Genomic DNA, 22,393 nt, shown 5'->3' on the forward strand with positions numbered 1-22,393 from the left:
CGGAGCCATGAAAAAAAGGAACTTGGTAGGGTAAGATATTTCTATGGAAAAAAAGGACAACATGGACACACAAGAAGTGCTTATTTAGTACTTGCTGATGGAATTAATTTGAGGAATAATAGAAGTTGTTGTGGTGCTTAGTTGGAACTGTGGTTTAATGGTGAACATTTTTCTTTAATTTTCCTATAATGGGAAGATCATGAACCCCATTAATGTTTTCCCATTAATTCCTATATTGCAAAGAAAAAAAATCAGCTCCATTTGCCCTTGAATACAACAATAGTGAGTGACTGAGAAAAATCATCTGCTGTCCTCATCTGTGTCCCAAGGGTGACCTGTAATTATTTGTTGCCACTTCAACAGAGGGGAGCAATTACAGCAAGGGCACTTCTGTGTTCTGTTTCAGTGTGACAGGCTTGCCAAACCGATGGGGAGAAAATGTACAAGGCACACGGTTTTAAGATAACTTCCATGTCCAATAGAGTGGAGATCTTTGTCAGAGAATGCAAAAATTAGCTGAACAAATTTCATCCTGATTATTTTTATACATGTCTTGAAAACTTAGACAAAGCTTCATATTGGGTCAAATATTGAGCAGAACCCAATTATGACAGATGACTGATTCACTCTTCTTAAAGTCTAGACAGGTTTATATCAATGTGTTCATGGAAAAAAGTAAAAAATTAAGCAATGTCATGTGAGTGGCTGTCAACTAGATATAGGTTAGCAACAAAAGATTGCAATGATGATAGTAGTCACAGCAGTAGCAATTATTCATTAGAAATTGCCAGTAATGCAAAGAGAAAGCAGATCATCATTAATGTACTCAAAGATAGCCAGTCTTCATATAGAATTTGTGTGTGTGTGCCTTTGCAAATTCTATTTTGCCTTTAAGATTGCCCCCAATGATTCCTACTGCCTATATCCATTTCCTTGTGTAATCCCCACTCCCTGGGTGTGGCCTGGCAAATTTGATTGGATGTCATCTCAGAGATTAAATTACCAAATTAGTGGCTTCTATCCTGGGTGTTCTCTTTCACTCTTTCTTGCTTGCTCCCTCTGATGAAAGCCAGGGGCCATGTTGCAAGCTCCCATATGGAAAGGCTCCCATGTCGCTCTCGCCAGCAAGAACGACCAGGAGACCTCAGCGAAGCAAGCTTTATTTCTGGGTAGCTGTTGGGATCTCTCTCTCCCCCCCGCCCGTGCATGTCTATATATACCAAGGTTGCACAACCAATCACTCGCAGCCACATAGATACAAAATCTTAAGTTCCGCCTACTGGCTCGCATCCAGCCGCCATCTTAATGGCGTGTTTACTTTCGGGCACCGAAAAAGTCATGCGGCGCCCGAGGCCCCCACGGGCCCAGCCGGAGCAGCTCCGCATCGTCGCCACCTGGCGGCCGCGGCGACGGCTTGAGGCAGTGGCGGCCGAGGCAACGAGCGGGCACGGCGGAGCCCAAAAGCATCACCGCGCATGCGCTACAAGCCGCTCGGGCACCGACACTCCCATGTGGCAAGGAACTGAGAAAGGCCTCCAGGGAATAGAAAGGGAAGACTGGAGTCATTCAGTCCAACATGCTGTAAGGAAATGAGTCCTGCCAACACCCATGTGAGTGAGCTTAGAAGTGGATCCTTCCCTACTTGAGCCATCAGATGGGACGGCAGCCCATCTGATGGCTCAAGTAGGGCAGCCATGGCTGGCAGCATTAATGCAGTCTCCTGGGAGACTTTGAAGTAGCCTATATGTAGCTAGGCAATATCCAGAGCGTGGACCCAAAGAAACTCTGATACAGTAAATGTTTGTTCTTTTAAGCTGCCATGTGGGGTAGTTTGTTATGCAGCAATAGATAATTAATATGTATATGTTTACAAAATTGGATAATATATTATCTTTTATCAGTCAGAGTTTTATCAGAAAATAGAGGGCACTCAACTGGGATTTTTGAGGAGAGCTACGGGCAGTGTTAAGAAAATCAGTTAGGTATGAAAGGCGTCTGGGGCTTACAACAATGAAAAGACATTATCACCTGTAGCCCAGAAGAAGGAAGGGAAGGAAAAGATGTTACAAAAACAGGGGAGCCACAGAGGGAAACTGTCTTATAGGAGCAGATATGTCAAGGGGCACACCAGCGGTCAGAATTGGGTGAAGATAGGGAGCAAGGAAGAAATACTCTGGTCTCTTTCTTCTGCCATTTTCAGATTTGCCCATGACTGTCATTGGCCAAGACCAGCCGGAAACCAGAGAAGTTTCTAGGGGTCAGCTCCCTAAGACAGAGAACAAGGCAGAGAAAGCAGAGAATAGATCTGCTAAGGCATGAAGAGAAAAACCAGCATATGCATATGCTCTTGTGCAATTATTTTTATGTTTATCATCTTTCTGTATCATTAAAGATTCTTTGACATTGTGGTTTTAAATAGCTACATATGGGCACTGCTACAAATTATCTCAGTCACATACTGATGAACATTTTGGATGTATAAAAAAGTTCTCCTTTTCCTATGATAAACAGTAAGATGAATATCCTTATAGTCCTATTTGTATGGATTAAAAAAAATAGTTCCTTCGAGCATAATGCAAGAAGTAGAGATAATTAAGGACAAAGAACATTTTTCAGGGTATTGATATAACTTGCCATATTGCTTACTAGAAAAATAACTACCCTCTCTCTTTAGACAAAAATTTGTTTTGCTTATTTGGTAAGATTAAAAAATATACTTTTATGGTGCACCTGGGTGGCTCAGTCAAGTGAGCATCAGACTCTTGGTTTCTGGTCAGATCCTGATCTCAGGGGCCAGAGATCAAGCCCCATGGCAGGCTCTGCTCTCAGCAGGGAATCCGCTTGAAATTCTCTCTCTCCCTATGCTCCCCCGCCCCCATGCTCTCTTTCTCTAAAAAAATAAAAAATAAATACTTTATTGGAGTGCCTGGCTGGCTCTGTAGAGCATGTGATTCTTAATCTTGGGTTCATAACTTTGAGCCCCATATTGGGTATAAAGATTACTTAAAAAAAATCTTTTCAAAAATATGCTTTAATGTTGTTATAATTTTTATTTTGGTGTCACTAATGAATTTAAAATATATTTTACATGTTCATTAACTACTCGTATTTCTTCCTTTGTGAACTTTGCCCATTTTTTATTGGTATTTATCTTTCTCATTGATTTATAGGGGGTATTTAATGGTAAAATTCATTGTCATCTACACTGTAAATATTCTTCTTAGTTTAAAAAAAGTCTTGCATAGAATCTGTTTCTTTAACTAAAGAATATGAAAATGTTTACCTTTTAATTTTATTTTAATAGCTTAATTATGTCAAATAAAATTTTTAATCCATTTGAAACAGTGTTTGGTGATTAAGTATGAGATAGAGATAAAACATTATATCCTTCTAACTGACTACCTGACTGTCCCAAAACCATTTATTGAAAGGACCATCTTTGTTTTCTTCATTTATTTGAAATAGAAAGACAGAGCCTGGAGCTTTGTCCTGAAGATTTTGTCCCTTTACTTCCCCTAAGCTAGACCTAATCTGTTTTTTTTTTTTTAATATTTTTTTTCTTTCTTTTTTTTTTTTTTATTGACAGAGAGAAATCACAAGTAGATGGAGAGGCAGGCAGAGAGAGAGAGAGAGAGAGAGGGAAGCAGGCTCCCTGCTGAGCAGAGAGCCCGATGTGGGACTCGATCCCAGGACCCCGAGATCATGACCTGAGCCGAAGGCAGCGGCTTAACCCACTGAGCCACCCAGGCGCCCCTAATCTGGTTTTTGATGTATGTTTTTGACTTACTGCAAATTTTTCTAAGTACTAAGATTTTAGAACTTGATAAAAAGTTAACTTGGCTTATAGTGATAGATTTAACTGAAGAAGACAGTGTTATCATACAATTTCTAACATTTAATGTAAATCAGTGCTTACTTAATTTTATTGATTGATTGATTTACTTACCTATTTATATTTCTTTGGTAGTCTCCACACCCAGTGTGGAGCCCAATGCAGAGCTTGAACTTAAGACTCTGAGATCAAGACTTGAGCTGAGATCAAGAATCAGATGTTTAACATACTTAGTCACCCAGGCACCCATCCTGTATCTTCTAAAGTTAAAGATTAGAAGACATTTTATGCTGCAATGTGGTAAAAATGTTGATACACTGAAATGGTCCATTTAAAAGACAGGCAAAAGTGGTAAGAGATTTTTCTGCTAGCATTTCTTTTATTTTCTCTTTTCTTTCTTTCTTTTCTTTTTTTTTGGACACAGAGGGAGTGCATACACACATATGAGTGGGAGAGGGGCAGAGGGAAAGGGAGAGAGAGAATCTTAAGCAGGCAAGCAGTCTCTACACTCAGCATGGAGCCTGGGGTGGGGCTGTGGCCCCTCTGGCTGGGATTAATAACCCCACACCTTGGTCAGGGCCTGCACTGCCACTCTGGGCAACGTTGCCAAGGCCACCTTTGATGCCATTTTCTAAGATCTACAGGTATCTCATCCCTGACCTCTGGAGTCTGTGTTCACCAAGTCCCCCTATCAGGAATTCACTGACCATCTTACAAAGACCCACGTCAGACTCTCTGCGCAGAGGATCCTGGCTCCTGCTATGGCCACCACATAGTTTTATACAAGACAAATAGAGTGAAGGGGAGCCTGGGTAGCTCAGTGGGTTAAAGCCTCTGCCTTCGGCTCAGGTCATGATCTCAGGGTCCTGGGATCGAGCCCCGTATCTGGCTCTCTGCTCTGCAGGGAGCCTGCTTCCTCCTCTCTCTCTGCCTGCCTCTCTGCCGACTTGTGATCTCTGTCAAAAAAAATAAATAAAATCTTAAAAAAAAAGAAAAATAGAGTGAATTAAAGCCTAATTAAAAACATACATAAAAAAATAAGAGGGGCACTGGTTTCTGCAGTGGTCATACCAGTTCCAGGTGCTCTTCAACCTTGCTAGTAACACTTGTCCTCTTGGGTCTTTTTTAAATTGTAGCTGTTCTAGGGTGTTTCTCGTATCTCATCACAGCTTTCACTTGCATATCTCTGATGTGGTATCCAGTTTCCATGGTGACACCCAGTGACATCTCCTGGTATTTACGCATTGGTTAGTCCAATCCCATCAAAAGTAGGGATGACCTGTGTCGCAGATGGGCTATTGCAGGAATGACAACTGAATGACTTCTGAGGCTCTGTCATTGAAAACTGTAATAGTTTCTGTTTTATTTTCCCTGAGACCATTCACTCTGGGGAAAACCACTCTGGAGAAGTCTGTTTCGCAAAAACTGAGGCCGTGTGCAAGTGATACTAATTTGCCAGTGATGGGAGCGAGCCATTTTGTGAGCAGATCTTCCAGTCCCAGTCAAGTCTTCAGATACAGCCCTCGCTGATAACCCGACGGCGGACTTGTGAGAGACACTCTGGGACTGAGCCATTCCTGGATTCCTCTACTACAGAAACTGTGTGAGGTAATACAAGTTTATTGTTGTTCTAAGTTTTGGGGTAGTTTGTTACCTAACAAGAGGTAACCAGTACAGATTTTGAGCCTTGAAAATGAGGTGCTACTGTAACAAACATTTAAGCCATAGGGGTGACTCTGTCACCAGACAGTAGAGAAATGGGATGTTAAGGAAAGCATTAGTGCAAGCCTACTGACAGAACCTTGATGGCCTTTGTGGAACCTACCGGCAAGGGCTTATGGGTGAATATGTTTGGCATAATTCCAAGATGGCACTGAAGATTCCTGCCCTGTAATTCATATGTTTTGTACAATTACTTCCCTTGAGTGTGAGCAGAACTTGTTAGCATGATGAAACACAACTTCTATGATCATGTTGCATTATATGGCAAAAAACGATTTTGCAGATGTAATTACAGTCCCTAATCATTGAATTAATCAAAAGGGAGATTATCCTGGGGGGCCTGACGTAGCCATATAAACCCTTGAAAGAGACAAACAACATTGTAAGAAGTTCTCCTGCTGGCCTGGGGGAAGTGAACCAATATATTTTGAGATGGCCTATTGATTGTAACATGTGGTAAACAGGAGAGGGCCAGTGTTCTGCAGGCAGCATCAGGAAAGGTGTTGTTGGTAGAGGGAACAACATGGGTAAAATGTGGAGGCTTGAAATTGTATAGTCTGTCTGTGAGTAGCCTAGCCAGTGGGAAGTGTGACAGAAGACACCATCTGGGAAGTATGTATCATGTTAAGGAGCTGGAGTATCTCCTGTGTGCAGCAAGAGAGTAATTTAAAGCAGGAAGGTGACATTACCATTATCTTTAGACAGTGCTTCCTGTGAACCAGGAATGAAGTTGAGAACGTCTATGCACTACCCCCATGGAATCTGTAATAGTACCAAATGAAGAAGTTACTATCATTATCCCCAGTTCACAAGGGAGGAAACTCAATCCTGGAGAAGTTATACCCAAACCTAGTAGGTGAAGCTCAGAACCCAAAACCCTTAAAGATATGCTTGCTGATCATTTCTAGATCACACACATCTAGATAAGAATAAAGGAAACACAGGACTTTATTTAATAAATATAAAGGCAGGTCCACTCCAAGAGACTTTCACTAAGTACTTAATAAAGAGGGTTTCTAGATCTGCACACTAGTACCGCAGTGAACAAGATAAGCAAATAAGTAATTTTAAAAGTAAATAATATTAAGCACAATTTAACGGCCAGTAAGAATAGAGGATGCTAATTTTTAGTTGGAGTAAAGAAACTTTTAAAGTCTTTTACTATATCTTTATCTGATAATTTAAAAATTCTTTTTACGTATTTATTTGTTTCACAGATTAAGCCCAAGCAGGGGGAGCTGCAGAAGAGAGGGAGAAGCAGGCTGCCCGCTGAGCAGGGAGCCCCGGCACCCCTGATCATGACCTGTGTAGAAGGCAGAGGCTTCACCTACTGATCCAGCCAGGAGCCCCTATTTAATAATCTTCTGATGTTGATTTTGTTTTATAGAGATGCAGACAAAACCCACACACAGTGAAATAAATCAAACAGAGAGAGTCAATTATCATATGGTTTCACTTATTTGCGGAGCATAACAAAAAGCATGGAGGACATGGGGAGTTAGAGAGAAGGGGGTTGGGGTAAATTGGAAGGGGAGGTGAATCATGAGAGACTATGGACTCTGAAAAACAATCTGAGGGGTTTGAAGTGGGGGGGGGGTGGGGGGGTGGGAGGTCGGGGTACCAGGTTGTGGGTATTATAGAGGGCACGGATTGCATGGTGCACTGGGTGTGGGGAGAAAATAATGATACTGTTATGCTGAAAATAAATAAAGAAACAAACAAACAAAAAAACAAAACAAACAAACCCCACACACCTAAAACCAAGAGGGAAACTAAACCACAAGCCTGGACTCCAGAACTTCGTCCCGCCCCTCCGGCCCCGCCCTTCACTAAGCCCCGCCTCTTTGGGCTTGACCTTTAGCCTCAGCCAACCTTCAGCCGGGGTCCTCTTTCCAGGATCCCGCCCCGGCTCCTTAGCTCGCGAGAGTTCTTCTTCTCCTCGAATCGCAAAGCAGCTGCAGGAATGGGTGACAGAGAAGACTCGCGAGACTTGGCTGGACCTCATCCCTCCGCGGACTCCGCCCCTCCCTCTCCACGCTCTTTAGGGCCCTGCGTCCTCGGTTGCACGTGTAGTTGTTGTGGTTCAACCTCACGTGGCCGCGGATGTGCGCGCGCTACAGGTCCGCCTTCAAGATGGCGGCGCCCACTGAATGGGGTGGCGACCTGCTGAACCTCGACTGAGAGCCTGGACTGATTGCCGTGGAGGTGTCTGCGGGGCCATGGACCGACCGGGGTTCACGGCTTCGCTGGTGGTGAGTGCTGGGCGGCAGGGTGGGCGCTGGGGTGCCAGAGTCTCGCAGTGGAGCCCGTTGTGGCTTCTGTGCCCTACCACTCTCTTCCGGTTTTGCGCGTTAGACCGTCCTGGGGGTCATTGGTCATTAGGCAGGTCTGGCAGGGATCGCGGGGTTTCTGGGCCACCGCCAGGCCTTGTGTCACGGTTGTGTCACTCCTACCCGGACGACAGAAGGAGACGCGGGGCAGGCTGCCGGACAGCCTTCCGCAGGATGGCCTACCTAAAGAAAAAAAGAAGAGCGTCAGTTACATGCTGTAACCACACTCTGGAGAACTGGGGGAATATATGTCACAAAACGAAAAAGCGCTTACATCGCACAGACTCCTTCTTGTCCAGGACTGTGGTTTTCATTTAGCTTTATCTGTTTTCACTCTGGGAAAAGGACCTATCTGTTCATCCAATATATAAGAAATCTGCTTATTTTCTTTCAAGCGTTTTTGTCAAGCAGTAGTGTTTAATTTTTTTTTAAAGAAAAAACTACAAGAATCAATATGTTTTCCTATCAAAAACAAAATCTAGGAACAAAAATTTCTATAATATTTTGAAGCCACTGCCATGGCAGGTCCAGTAGGGATAGTGGATACAGCAGTGAATACGGATTCGTCATTGTGGAAGAGTAGGCAAAACCAGTATTTTTTACTTTATTTTTAATTTAATGTATTTATTTGACAGATCACAAGTAGGCAGAGAGGCAGGCAGAGAGAGAGGAGGAGGCAGGCTCCCCGCTGAGCAGAGAGCTGGATGCCGGGAGCGCTCCCAGGACTTTGGGATCATGACCTGAGCTGAAGACAGGGGCTTAACCCACTGAGCCACCCAGGCACCCCCCAAAACAGTTTTTTGTTTTTTTTTTTAAGACAGCTTGAAAAAAAAAAAAAACGCTCCCATGGAATAATGGAAGTTTGGTGGAATTTCTTCATTTAATTATTGAAGGTTTGTTGTTGCAGGTGTTGGAGATAACATGGTCAACAAGCTAGAAATGCTCACATGGGTCAGGGGGTGGAGCTAGAATAGTAAAGTGACTGTTAGTATAAATGACATGAGGGCTAGTTTCAGGGTATTACAGAAAGGTGTGCAGAGGAGTGCCTTAGCCACACTTGTGGGGTGATGGTTATAAATTTAGGTTTGCTGAGACCTGTGTAAACTAGGTGTTAAAGATCCAAAGAAATATGTTACCACTTTGAGGTTTTCCTCTGTAGCTAGAGAGACAATGGTTGTAGTTTTGACAGTTAACATTATCCTGCCAGGAACTGGGGTAAGCTCTTTGTGTACATCAGTTCTGACAAACAATTAAGTACTATCCTGGTTTTCCAGATGAGGAACTGAGGTACAGAGAGGTTAGGTAACGCCTCCAAAGTCGCACAGGTGACATCTGTTTCACATTATCTACGTGTTTTAGCTCAGATTCGAATCCAGGTGGTGTAATGTGGGATTCCATGCCCATAAACACTTCTGGATACGTTTCTGAGGTCAGCTGCCGTAGCTATTGCTAAAAACAGGTCAGTGCCAGAGTTAACAAATGAACAGTAGTTTTAGAATTTATTAAAGTACGGTACAAATGCTGAAAAATAATACTTTTTTTTATTATAGTTACACAAGTTAAAACTAGGATCAAAAGGAGAAGTTTTGATGAAGTTAGATTTCATTCACGCTAAAGAATGATTTCCTTTATTATGTACACAGTTTATCTGCCATGTATTTTGCCCATCGAACACTCTGATAGCCCTTGGAGGTATGGTGGTGAACAAACCAAACTCATATACTATTTAAGAAATGAACTGAGGGGCGCTCAATTGGCTCAGTTGGTTAAGTGTCTGACTTCGGCTCATGTCATGATCTCGGCGTAGTGGGATGGACCCCCTGTCATGCTCTCTGCTCAGCGGGGAGTCTGCTTGTCCCTCTCCCTCTGCCCCTCCCCCCTCTTGTGTTTTCTCTCTCTCTCTCTCTCTCAAAATCTTTTTAAAAATTATTTAAAAAAAGAAATGAACTGCAGTGGGATAGAGTTAGAATAATATTAGAGAACCTGCCTGAGATGGAGTGGCCACGAAAGCCTCTGGGGAGGTGACATTAAATTAAGACATAAGGATAAGAAATCGAGAGACATTTTGTTGAGCAGCATGAAGGAAAACCTCAGGTGGAAAGAATTGAGAATGTTAAAGTGGTGGTTGGGGCCTAGTGGGTAAGGGTAGTGTGGCAGGGGTGTATTGTAGAGGTAGAGAAAGTGAGCTGAAGTGAGTCTTTGTGGGCCATGGAAAGGATTTTGGATTTTATTTGAAGCAAATGGAAGCCATTAGAAAGTTTTGTTAACAAAGTACTTCAACAGTGGAGTGGAGCTTTTTTTTACCCCCCAGGTTTGGAGCGTCTTTGAGGCAGGCTGAGTGCTCCTGGAAGGGTTTTGTTTTGCTTGCTTACTCTTTTACTAGTGCCTGGCATTATATGGTTACTCAGCTTTACTTATTTATTTACTTACTGAATGAATGAATGAAAGGTAGATCTAAATGACTGCTGGTTTTAAAATTCTGATTCCAAATATTAAATGAGATAATGTCAAACATGCAGTACAGAGCCTGGGAGCACACTCCCTAAAGCTTCAGGAGGTGGATGGAAGGGTTGTAGAGTAAAGTATGGGAAGAGCCTCCGGGATGTTAGTGTTCATTTAGCATGAGTAGACTTTCCAAAAAAGACCTCAGAGTACAGAGACTGGTGCATACTTTTAGGAAAGCAGTTCGAAACTAAGTATTAGTAACTTAAAGATGTTCATAACATTTAAGTCAGTGAAGATACTGGAAAGCCACTTAAACATGAAACACAGGAATGGTTAGGTTAACCTTAAAAGATACATTTCATCAACTCTTCAGGGGCCATAAACAACAGTGCTTGTGAAGAGAATGCGCTATAACATGGAAAATACTTAAAAAAGAAAAAAAATCTAACACCGCCCATAGGTACATCTTCATGCTTAATTAAAACTGTAAAAAGACTATTCCCTTCACTAAAAAAGGACTATTGCAATTTCCCAAGATAATACAAAATAATGTTGATAGTAGCATTACTTTTTGCCTTCTAGTTTTTTTTTAAATATAAAGAAGTACTTTATATTTTTGAAAATAACCACACCCTGTATTACATCTCTTTTCCTTCCTACCTGACTCTTCTCTCCCCTTCAGTACTTAACTGTTTCATTGTCCTTGTAGTTCATGAATTCATCTGGCTTGTTACTTGGATGAAACCAAAAACATCCCGTGGTAGTTACCTCTAACCTGTCCTAGGTTGTAGGGGAAAAAATCTTGGCAAGTGTGGGTGTCGTGCAGTGTAAAGTGCAGGCGGTCTTGCTGGTAGTCTGAGTTGTCAAAACGTGCAAGCAGAAACCATGTAGAGTGGTCTGAATAACTGATGAGAGAGGATATGATTCTTTAATGACCTCTAAAAATTCTTGTCAGTGTTAAATGACAGACTCTTACTGTTGATCAGAAATATGTAGGGAAGTGAAAAAAACAGTAAAGCTAATATTGAGAACATTGTAATTTAAAACATCAGAAACCAATAATCTATTTCTTTGTGGAAAATGTGTCAAAAGTAATTTGACCAGTGCTGGTCTTCTAGTCAGATAGCTTAAAATACAGACAAGCATCTTTTTGATGCTTTGGCAAAGTGTCCTACTGCTTTCAAAGGTTGGATCAACTTCCAGCATTTTATCCTGTGTGCTTTCAACCTTATGAAATCTCTCCAAGAGTTCTTTAATGGGAGGACTTTTGCTGGCATCCCTTCCTCTGGGACATCTTCATCCTTTTGGTCATAGCCACTTTCCTCACTTATGTTGATAAGTTGGCCTTCACAAATTTCCTCTGACATGTGACTGGAGTCTCTCGGAGAGCAGTGTCCATATTCCCATGGCTGACTGTGTCTTCTGTAACTTTATATTAGATTTGACCTTCACTTTCAGTGTTAGCACTTTTCATTTATTTGCTGCACTTTCATCTTTGTTGGCCAGTTTCCTCTTATGATTATCTGTTTTTGGAAAATGTCGCTGTGTTAACTGTAATTTGAACCATGATGTTGGATAACTTGTGTTACTTGTGGGAATTAAAGTTCATGCATGTTTTTACTGTGTAAAGCAAGGACTGGCTGCTTGACTATTCTTTTTAAGTTGTTTTCTTAGTGAGGTGGTACTGGAAAAGCTTTTTTATACTCTTCATGTAGTAGTGTCCTCTCCCTGGGCCTGACCTTCTGCTGAGAACCATTGGCCGAATGTGGCCTGAGAGGAATGGCACAGGTAATGTTGCCAGGGCTTCTTAAGTGGGGTGAAAAACAAAAAACAAAAAACAAAAACCAGAAGAAAAGAGAAGAATCAAGTATTGGACATACTTTTTTTTTTTTTAAAGATTTTATTTATTTATTTGAAAGAGAGAGACCACAAGTAGGCAGAGAGGCAGGCAGAGAGGGAGGAAGGGAAGCAGGCTCCCCGCTAAGCAGAGAGCCTGATGCGGGACTCGATCCCAGGACCCTGAGATCATGACCTGAGCTGAAGGCAGTGGCCTAACCCACGGAGCCACCCAGGCACCACAGTATTGGACATACTTTGAGGGAAGTTTTCGACATTCTTTGCCACATATCTTTCTTTTCTGGAAAGTTCCTTCCTAGTCTTCAATCTGGTATAATGGGAAGTTAGTATCTGATGATGAAGCATTATCTCCAGATCTGTAAGGAATTATGCTCCCACATTTGCTAGGTTGCTTTGTGTGACTTTTTTCTTTATGGCATTTAAGTCAGAGGGAGCAGGTCTTTTTTTGCTTGTTTTTAGGTTGAGCAGACAGTCACCTGGACACAAGTATATTGTAACTTTTGATCAGTCAGTGAAGCATCAAGGCACCCTCAGAGACCCACCAGTCATCTAGCACCACTGCTGAGAACCAGTGCTGTGATGGAAGCCTTTTTTCTGTGTCTCAAGTACCAGAAGATAAGACTACTTTTCCTTTCTCATTTATCTTTCTCTGTAAGAGGGGTTGCTGGGAAAGTTTTAGTATTTGATAACTGTAAAGGACTTGTTAATGTGCTTTTGTTACCACTTCCCAAACAAATGCTACATGTCAAAATAAACATTTAATATTGAGAATATCTATGATCCAGCATTTGAATAACATTAATGAAATGTCATAGAGGAGAGATAAAATTTGTACCCATAGTTTTCCCACCTCTACAAATTAGGTATTTTTATCTGTTCAACGAGACACATTTGTCAGCCTTTGCTCTGGTACTTGGGAAGAGTGCCTCAAAGATATGGTCCCGGCCTTCATGGATTTACAGTCAAATAGGAGGCAGACATTAAAAAGAAAATGAGGGGCACCTGAGTGGTTCAGTCGTTAAGGGTCTGCCTTTGGCTCAGGTCATGATCCCAGGGTTCTGGGATCGAGCCCCACTTCGGGCTGCCTGCTCAGTGGGGAGCCTGCTTCTTCCTCTCCCACTCCCCCTGCTTGTGTTCCCTCTTTCGTTGTGTCTCTCTCTGTCAAATAAATAAATAAAATCTTAAAAAAAAAAAAGAAACACAAATTAGCTATGCAGTGGCAAGGAATGGTTAAAAAGTAACCATTTCCTGAGCTTTTTAACATGTGCCTCTGCAGGTTTTTCATAGCCCAAGTCATGTAGTTACAATTTTGTATTCTGCTCCTAAAAAATAAACTCATAAATTCAAACCTAATGGTCACAAAGTTGAACATAAATATTCCTCAGATTTTAAAGTTGGTGCTGACTTGTTCCTGCCATGCATTGCATGATTTCACTTTGTGTGGAGTGTGTCCATGCGCGATTCTTGTTCAGAGAGCAGAGTTGGAGGAGACATTGCAATTCATTATTACTAATGAAAGACTTGAATTTATGTGTTCTATATATATGTATGAGATTTAATATATGAACATAATCTTCAGTCTCTGTTAAGCCTTTTTTTTCTTTGAAGATTTTATTTATTTGAGAGATAGAGCAAGCACAAGCATGGGAGAGGCAGAGCGAGAGAGAAAGGGAGGAGCGACTCTCAGCTGAGCAGCGAGCCTGATGTGGGACTTGATCCCAGGACTGCAGGATCATGACCTGAGTCGGAGGCAGACGCCCAATGGACTGAGCCACCCAGGCACCCTCTATTAATCCTTTTTGATGGGTTTTAATATTGTCATGTCAGAAATACTGCATCAGGAAACATTGAATGATATTTATAGTAACATATTAAAAATAATAACTCATGTTTATTGATAAATGATGAAGGCTGGCATTTTGCAGTGTTTACAGACATTTCCAGCTTTTTATTACAAACAGTAAGCATATAACAGGCTCACTCTTAATTTCACATAATCTCAGTTGTGAAAAACTCTACGAAGTATAGGTACTTTTATTTTCCCATTTGAGGCATGAAGAAGTCTAGACTTAGGGTGAAAGAGCTTTCCTAAGGAGACTCAGTTGAGACTGGCTGAAGCCACGTCTGTCTGTCTGATGTCAAAGCTGTGTTCTTAGCAGTTAATCTGAGAGAATTTCTGGAGAAATGGAAAGGATACTCAAGTCAAATTCTAGAACCATTACTGTGTTCTCGAGAAAAGCCTTACTAAAAATAGTGAGCTGACACAGCCTTTTCCATCAGGAGATGCGGGTACACAGACCACCAAGCTGTCAGTGTCAGTGTGGAATGGTAAGTAGCAGACAGCACTGGCTTGCCGTGGTCGCAAATGCTCTGGCAAACCACAACAGGGACAATTAAAGAGTGATGGCCCGTTTTAATCTTATTATGAAGGGTTTTCTTGTCATCTCACATTTCCATTTGATTCAAAGGAGCAAACAGGTGCAGAAGCCCTGCTGCTTAGGAGGTTCCGGGTTAGATATTTAGGAGAACAAAGGTGACTGACACGGGTTCTGTTCTGAAGGATCTCCATGTCCGCTCAGACACAGCGGTTAGTAACGAAAGTGAAATATAAACGGAGTTATATGAGGGAGTCAAGGAAGTAGCGTGTAATTCTTTTTTTTTTTTTTTTAAAGATTTATTTATTTGAGAGAGAGAGAGTGAGAGAGAGAGAGCATGAGAGGAGAAAGGTCAGCAGGAGAAGTAGCCTCCCCGCTGAGCTGGGAGCTTGCTGTGGGTCTCGATCCTGGGACTCCAGGATCACAACCTGAGCTGAAGGCAGTAGCCCAACCAGCTGAGCCACCCAGGTGCCCCAAAATGGCAAGCTTTCTTAAAGCCTTATTCTTTTTCTTTTTTCCTTTTTTAAAAGACTTTATATATTTGTCAGAGAGAGAGAGAGCACAAGCAGGGGGAGCAGCAGACAGAGCAGTAGACTTCCCGGTGGGCAGGGAGCCCAAGGCGGGACTTGATCCCAGGACCCTGGGATCATGACCCATGCCAAGGGCAGCCGCTTAACTGACTGAGCCACCCAGGCATCCCAAGTAGCATGTAATTCTGACTGGGAGCTTGGGCGATGTGGCATTTGGTCATAGCCTTAACAGTGAACAGGATTTTGGCAGGTGTGTATGTGTGTGCATGTATGTACGCAGGTGTGGTGGCAGGAGAGTAGGTCTGCTGTGGACAGGAGACAAAGGGCAGAGGAAGGACATTCCACTCTAAGCAGGAGGGCAGAAATGAGAAGATCTAGGACATGTTTGGGAAACAGTCAGGTTGGGTGAGGCTCATGGTCTGTAAGAGGATACAGAATGAAGCTAGATAGGTAGTTTAGGGTCCATGGGTCAAGGTTCTTAGTTACGTCTTATTAAGTGCCTACTATATACCACACGTAGCTAGGGAATTAAGATTTTTTTTTTTTTAAGAGAGGTATTCATTTGGAAAAACTTTACTTTTCTATGTTTATAATAGTCATTACAAAACTGGAACATTACCAAAAATTAGCAAGATAGTAAAAATACTATTCATCCAGAATTTCATGCCATAGAGGTAATGAGTTGTAGTAATTCAGTGTGTATGCTTCCAGACTCCTAGTTACGCATATATACAAATCAGCACGTAGTACACAGTTCTTTGAAAGGTGAGATGATACAGCATATATTTTATAGCTTATTTGATTGATTTAAAAAGATAACATTTTCTGTGCCAGTGTGTTCAGATTGACCTCATTCTTTTAAGGGCTGTGTAGCAATCCATTACTCAGAGGTAACATAATTTATCTAATAAGTTTCCAAGGGTGGACCATTAGGTTATTTCCATTTTTTAAAAATATTTTACTTATTTATTTGACAGTCAGAAATCACAAGTAGGCAGAGAGGCAGGCAGAGAGAGAGGGGAAGCAGGCTCCCTGCTGAGCAGGGAACCTGATTTGGGGCTTGATCCCAGGACCCCGGGATCATGACCTGAGCTGAAGGCAGAGGCTTTAACCCACTGAGCCACTCAGGAGCCCCAGGTTATTTCCATTTTCTAAAAGATTTTATTTACTTATTTGTCAGAGAGAGAATGCACAAGCAGGGGGAGTGGGAGGTAGAGGGAGAAGCAGGTTCCCTACTGAACACAAAGCCCGATGTGGGACTTGATTCCAGGACCCGGAGGTCATGACCGGAGCCAAAGGCAGACACTGAACCAACTGAGCCACCCAGGCATCCCTGTTTCCAGTGTTTTTACTGTTACAGGTAATGCTGTAGTAAACCATCTTGTATATTTATGCACTACTACTGTGGAAGAAATTGTTTACAAATAAAATCACAGGATCAAGTCTTTATAATTTAAAATTTTCATTTTGCCAAATTGTCCTTCAGGAGCTTATAAGTATTTATTTACTTGACAGGGAGAGAGACAGCGAAAGAGGGAACACAAGTAGAGGGAGTAGGAGAGTGGGAATAGGAGAAGCAGGCTTCCCATAGAGCAGGGAGCTGGATATATGACTCCATCCCAGGACTCTGGGATTATGACCTGAGCCGAAGGCAGACGCTTAATGACTGAGCCACTGAGGTGCCCCTAATTTGTTTCCCTTAATAGTGCCTATAACTCCTCTTATTTTTTTTTTTTTTAAGATTTTATTTATTTATTTGTCAGAGAGAGGGCGAGAGCGAGCACAGGCAGACAGAGTGGAAGGCAGAGTCAGAGGGAGAGGGAGAAGCAGGCTCCCTGCGGAGCAAGGAGCCCGATGTGGGACTCGATCCCAGGACGCTGGGATCATGACCCGAGCCAAAGGCAGCTGCTTAACCAACTGAGCCACCCAGGCGTCCCACTCCTCTTATTTTTAACCTTTTCTGATTTATTGGGGAAAAGTTTTAGTTTTGTTGATCATTAATGATGGGGAAGCAATATATTCATAATTTTGTTGACTATTTTTATTTTTCTTCTGTGAATTGTATGGTCCTGTTTTTGCCATTTGTTTTTAATTCGGTGTACCTGTTTAAGGTTGATTTGTAGGAACTTCTAACATAGAGATAGTAGCTTTTCATTAGGGTCATTGATTCATTCTTTAAGTAGTTATTGAGTGCCTACTATATACTAGTGCTGGTAACATACTGATTAACAAAACAGGTATGGATCTTACAGTCTGATGGGAGGCACAGACATTGAAGAAATGGTCAGATGCTCAACTGTGAAATTAAAATTGTGATCAGCGCAAGCAAACAAGAGGATCTAAACCTAGACTGGGAGATTAGGGAGCATCTGTACACAGTCCTAGAAATGAGGAAGATCAGATGACTTGGAGGAAAAGAGCAAGGTGGCAAGAAGGTGCCAAGCAAAAGGCAGTGGCGGTGGAGATGAGTGGTTGATGGGGTCCTGAACTGCAGAACCTTGTGGTCTGTACTATGATTTTGTTCTTTATTCTAAGGGCTCTTGGAAAGTTTGGGTGATTTACAGGCTGGAGAGTGACAAGATGAAATTGACATTTGCATTTCATGAAGCTGATGCTGCTATTAGTGTAGGGGGGCCAGGAACACTGGAAAGTTTGTGAATCTTGCTGGGGAAGAAAGACAAGTATGCCAGGAAGCAGAGGCAGCACTTGTCTCTGAGGCAGAGTCACTAGCGGCTGCCTTGTGGAGAAGGCCAAGGAGGGAGGTTCCTCAAGGAAGCCATGTCAAGGGTTTGACTGGTTCTTAGCTGTTGTTCAGGCCAGTGTCCTGTGATTTTGCTTAGTTAAATTACACAGGTGGTTTGGTTTGGGTCTGTAGTCAAGCAGCAGCGATTTTTTTTTTCCCTGTTCTTGTGCCAGCCTCCTTTTGAAAAATAAAGGTCTTATAATATGCAATCTTGAATTTTTTCAACTCCCAGAGTAATTTCAAAGCACTCATTAGATATTTCCGCTCTACAGCCTGCCGGCATTTTACATTTCTTAAGCTAGAGACATATTTTATATCAAGGGCTCAGTAAATTGTTATGTTGTAGTGAGGCTTGCTGGTTATGGAGGTTATGTTATGTATATTTGGATTTTGTCTAGTTCTTAACTACAGTTTTCAGTGTAAGCTACCACAAATCTTGAAACTTATTTTGGTGAGAGAAAGTGTGCATGTGCATACGAGCAGGGAGGGAAGAGAGGGAGAAAGAATCTGAAGCAGATTCCGAGTTCATCCCACAGCCTGATGTGATGAGTCTTGACCGATGACCCATGAGATCATAACCTGAGCCGAAACTGAGAGCCAGACACTTACCCGATCCACTCAGGCATACCTGCCTGATGACCTTTTTGATAAATGGTCGTAAGTAAAACAAATTTCTTAGACTAAAGAATAAAGGAATTTGATGGAGTTCCTTATATCCAACTGATATAAGGGTTGGGCATTTTGAACATAATTATGGACAAAACAGTATTAATATAAAATTATAAGCACTCCTAAAAGTTTTTGTTTAAATCTTAAATATGTTGCTGTGTGGCTAAATATATCAATTTTTTTTTTCTTTTTCCTATTCTTCTGGCTTTTTTTTTTTCCCGGTCTCATGAATTTAAATGACATTTGAGTTATAGAAGTTTGAAATCTGCAAAAGCAATTAGTAACTTCTGATTCGTGTTTTACTAGATAAACAGATTGAGTCTGGTTATTTTATTCTCTGAAGTAAGAATTCTGATGAAAGAAGGGCTAGAGAATCAATGCATGCAAAGAAGCGAAATAGATTAAAAGACTAATTAACTTATTGATTAAAATTTAGCAGTAGATAGCAAGTATCTCTGAGTCCTTTCCTAAGATTAAAGAGAAAATTACAATGAAATGCAGCATGTTTGTAAAGAATCTAGTCGTATTAGACATTCCCAGCAGGATTTTTGTTTTCCTTGTGTTTTGAGAAAATAAAGAGGCAGGTGCAATATTTATTTATGTACTCAATTTAACAAAAACCCTTTAAAAATAATTGAGAACAATGTTGGAAAAGGTTGGCTCTTTTTTTTAACTTTCCTACATTTCTTAGGAACATACTCCTGTGATATAGAAAAGGCCACCTTTATTTCCAGGAAGAAATCCCAATTTCTTGTCATTCTTTTATTGCCTCTTGTGGTTTTCTTCTGGGACATCTCTGAGTTGTTTTGGTGACATCTCTTTAGGTCATTTGCAGAGTAGATCTTCGTGGTTTTTGGGGCTCTGTCATGTCTCTCAGGCTGATCATACAGTACAGCATTAATATTTATGGTAATGTACTTTCCTGTTTCTATTAAAAGAATTTTTAATGATTTACCTCCCCTAGTTCATTACTGGATTTCTCACTGGGGTAATTTCATTTTTGCAGTGAACTCTTACAATGGTTTTATGGTGAGTGGTAAGTAGAGCAGAGTGTGTTTGCTATGTACTAAGCTTTGTACCACCCAAGCATTTTGTGTAACCAAAGGATGGAAACAACTCATCATTTTGAACTTTGTCTGTATGTTTGAATAATGCTGATTTCTCTTTTTCTATACCTTAGTTTTTTGTTTTGTTTTGTTTTTTAAAGATTTTATTTATTTATTTGACAGACAGAGATCACAAGTAGCCAGAGAGGCAGGCAGAGAGAGAGGGGGAAGCAGGCTTCTGGTGAGCAGAGAACCTGATGCGGGGCTCGGTCCCAGGACCCTGGGATCATGACCTGAGCCGAAGGCAGAGGCTTTAATTCACTGAGCCACCCAGATGCCCCTATACCTTAGTTTTGAATATATAGTTTTAATATATATATTTCTACCTTTTGGATAGAAAATATATTCATGTTCAAAATTCAAAAGATGAGAAAAGCTAATGAGTTCATTTTAAAAATTACTATGTAGGAGCCATATTGAGAGTCTTTTTCTCTTTGTAATTCTTTCTGCTCATGGCAAACTGGTTTTGATTCACATTTTTAAATGATGCCTTTTAGACTTTGTGTATTGAGCTTTTTATGACACAGTTTTTAAGTTCATATTTTTCTGAAATTTTTTTCCTGAAATTTTTCACTTTGCCTAAGTGATAAGCAGTTTAAAAATATTCTATATAGACTCTACTGTAGTTTTTAAAATGTAACTTCTTCAAAGCAATGTGATGTCTTTTGGGAGATGACTACTTGGGGCCAGGTTTTTTTTTTTTTTAAAGATTTTATTTATGTATTTGACAGAGAGATATGACAAGTAGGCAGAGAAGCAAGCAGACAGAGAGGGGGAAGCAGACTCCCCGCTGAGCAGAAAGCCCAATGCAGGGCTCGACCCAGGACCCTAAGACCATGACCCAGAGGTCATGGCAGAGGCCCAACCCACTGAGCCACCCAGGCAGCCCAAGGGGCCACGTTTTAGTATGCTCTGGGAACTTGGTTTTTTCCCCACCTTTTTTTTTTTTACTTAATTTAAAAATTATCAAGGAATTTTTAAATATACACAATGGAGTGTGAATACTACAGGAATTCTTAGATGTATGAATCTTAAAATACAGATCTAGTTTTCCAAGAACAAGTACCCATTTCAAAACGGAAGTCTCTCCCCAAATGGTCTGACTTCAGTTTTACTACTCATTTGGTAAAAAGACAAAAACACATTTCGTCTGATATGGAAAGATCAGCAAGATATATTAAGTGATAAAAGCAGGGAGCAGCACAGTGCATATTGTATATACATTTTTTTTCCAAAAAGGGAAATAAAGTACGTTTTCATATTTGCTTGTATATGCCTAGAGTAACTTCAGAAGGATATAGTAAGCAGCCAGCAGAAAGCAGTTACCTGAGTTGTTAGACTATGGAAAGAGACTCTTAACCTTTCTGAGGTTGCTTGTTGACTTTTGAACCATGCAGAGGCATTAAAAATGAATTTAAGAATACATTTTTAAAATAAAAATTTATTAAAAAAATTACAATTTAAGAATATAGCACAACAGTAGTTATTTCCCTGTGGAAAATCCATAAATTTAGGTAGAAGTTCCTTTGACTATGCCAAATAAGCTGTGGACTGATAGGTATGAGAAATATGTTTAAAGATTACTTTTTTCTTATCCCTACTCCCATATGGCAGAGAGCTTATTTGATTCTAACCTTCTTTCCTTCTTCTTCTTTTTTTTTTAAAGGCTGGTGGGGTAGCAGGTGTCGCTGTTGACTTGATATTATTTCCTCTGGATACCATTAAAACCAGGCTTCAGAGTCCACAAGGATTTAATAAGGCTGGTGGTTTTCATGGAATCTATGCTGGCGTTCCTTCTGCTGCTATTGGATCCTTTCCTAATGGTAAAAATTATATTGATATTCTCACTGCTAGGAAACCAAGATAATGAGATTTACTTTCAGGATGCTATGTGATGTTACCCCGTGTGAAATTGCTCATGTGTTGTGCTTATCTCTTGAATTTGTTTTCAATTCATTAACCCACTGCTTTGAATCAGCTAGTGCTAGAGATCCATTCCACTGTATTTGTAATAGAATATAAGCAATCTTTCTAAAATGGTTTTTCTTGTTAAAATTCCCAGTTAGAATCTTGAAAATGTTACTCTAATATTGCTTGTCATACCTCGGAGCCATAGTTGTCACCCTTGCCCGCCCATGGAATCTCTTGGGAAGCTTTAAAAAATACTGATGCCCATGTCACCTCCGTAAGTTTAATTGGTCTGGGCTTTGCCTGGGTATCAGGGGGTTTAGTTGCTTCCTAGGTGATTCCACCGTGAGGCTGAGTTTAATAACTACTGCCTTGGAGATTCTTTGGGAGCACATGAACCTGAGAGGCCTTAAACCTTTTCTGTCTTAACTAAATTGCTCTTAGATGATACAGCCAACTCCCACTATCCTCCTCCTGTATACTCTCCTTTGAATGTCTTGTTTTGTTGTAGGTTTGGAGTCACATTATGTGATTTATGGTCCTCTTACTTTGTAATCAGTATAATTTTTTTTTTTTTTAAGATTTTTAAAATTTATTTGACAGACAGAGATCACAAGTAGGCAGAGAGGCAGGCAGAGAGAGAGGGGGAAGCAGGCTCCTTGCTGAGCAGGGAGCCTGATGTGCGGCTCAATCCCAGGACCCTGGGATCATGACCTGAGTCAGAGGCAGAAGCTTAACCCACTGAGCCACCCAGGCACCCAGTATAATTGTTTTTTTAAATCTACTTTTCAGTGTACTTTTTCAGATACTTATTTTGTTTACTGACGCTTTCAGTGGTACTCACTAGCAAAGCAAGTGAACAAAACAGTGACACAC

General features: G+C 41.1%; 1 protein-coding gene across 3 annotated transcripts in view; it reads left to right on the plus strand.

Moving 5' to 3' along the window:
* Nucleotides 1–7,546: 7,546 nt before the first annotated feature.
* Nucleotides 7,547–22,393, plus strand: part of SLC25A26 (solute carrier family 25 member 26) — a 127,567-nt gene continuing 112,720 nt past the window's right edge. For 2 of the 3 annotated variants that reach the window (XM_032324589.1, XM_032324597.1), the window contains exons 1-2: nucleotides 7,547–7,806; nucleotides 21,276–21,432. In XM_032324589.1, the coding sequence (XP_032180480.1) occupies nucleotides 7,705–7,806; nucleotides 21,276–21,432 (259 nt within the window). In that variant the 5' untranslated portion in view covers nucleotides 7,547–7,704. The remainder of the gene's footprint in view (nucleotides 7,807–21,275; nucleotides 21,433–22,393) is intronic. The other variant, XM_032324581.1, reaches the window with a different exon arrangement.

This window comes from Mustela erminea, chromosome 1, assembly GCF_009829155.1.
Source record: "Mustela erminea isolate mMusErm1 chromosome 1, mMusErm1.Pri, whole genome shotgun sequence".
Taxonomy (NCBI): Eukaryota; Metazoa; Chordata; class Mammalia; order Carnivora; family Mustelidae; genus Mustela; species Mustela erminea.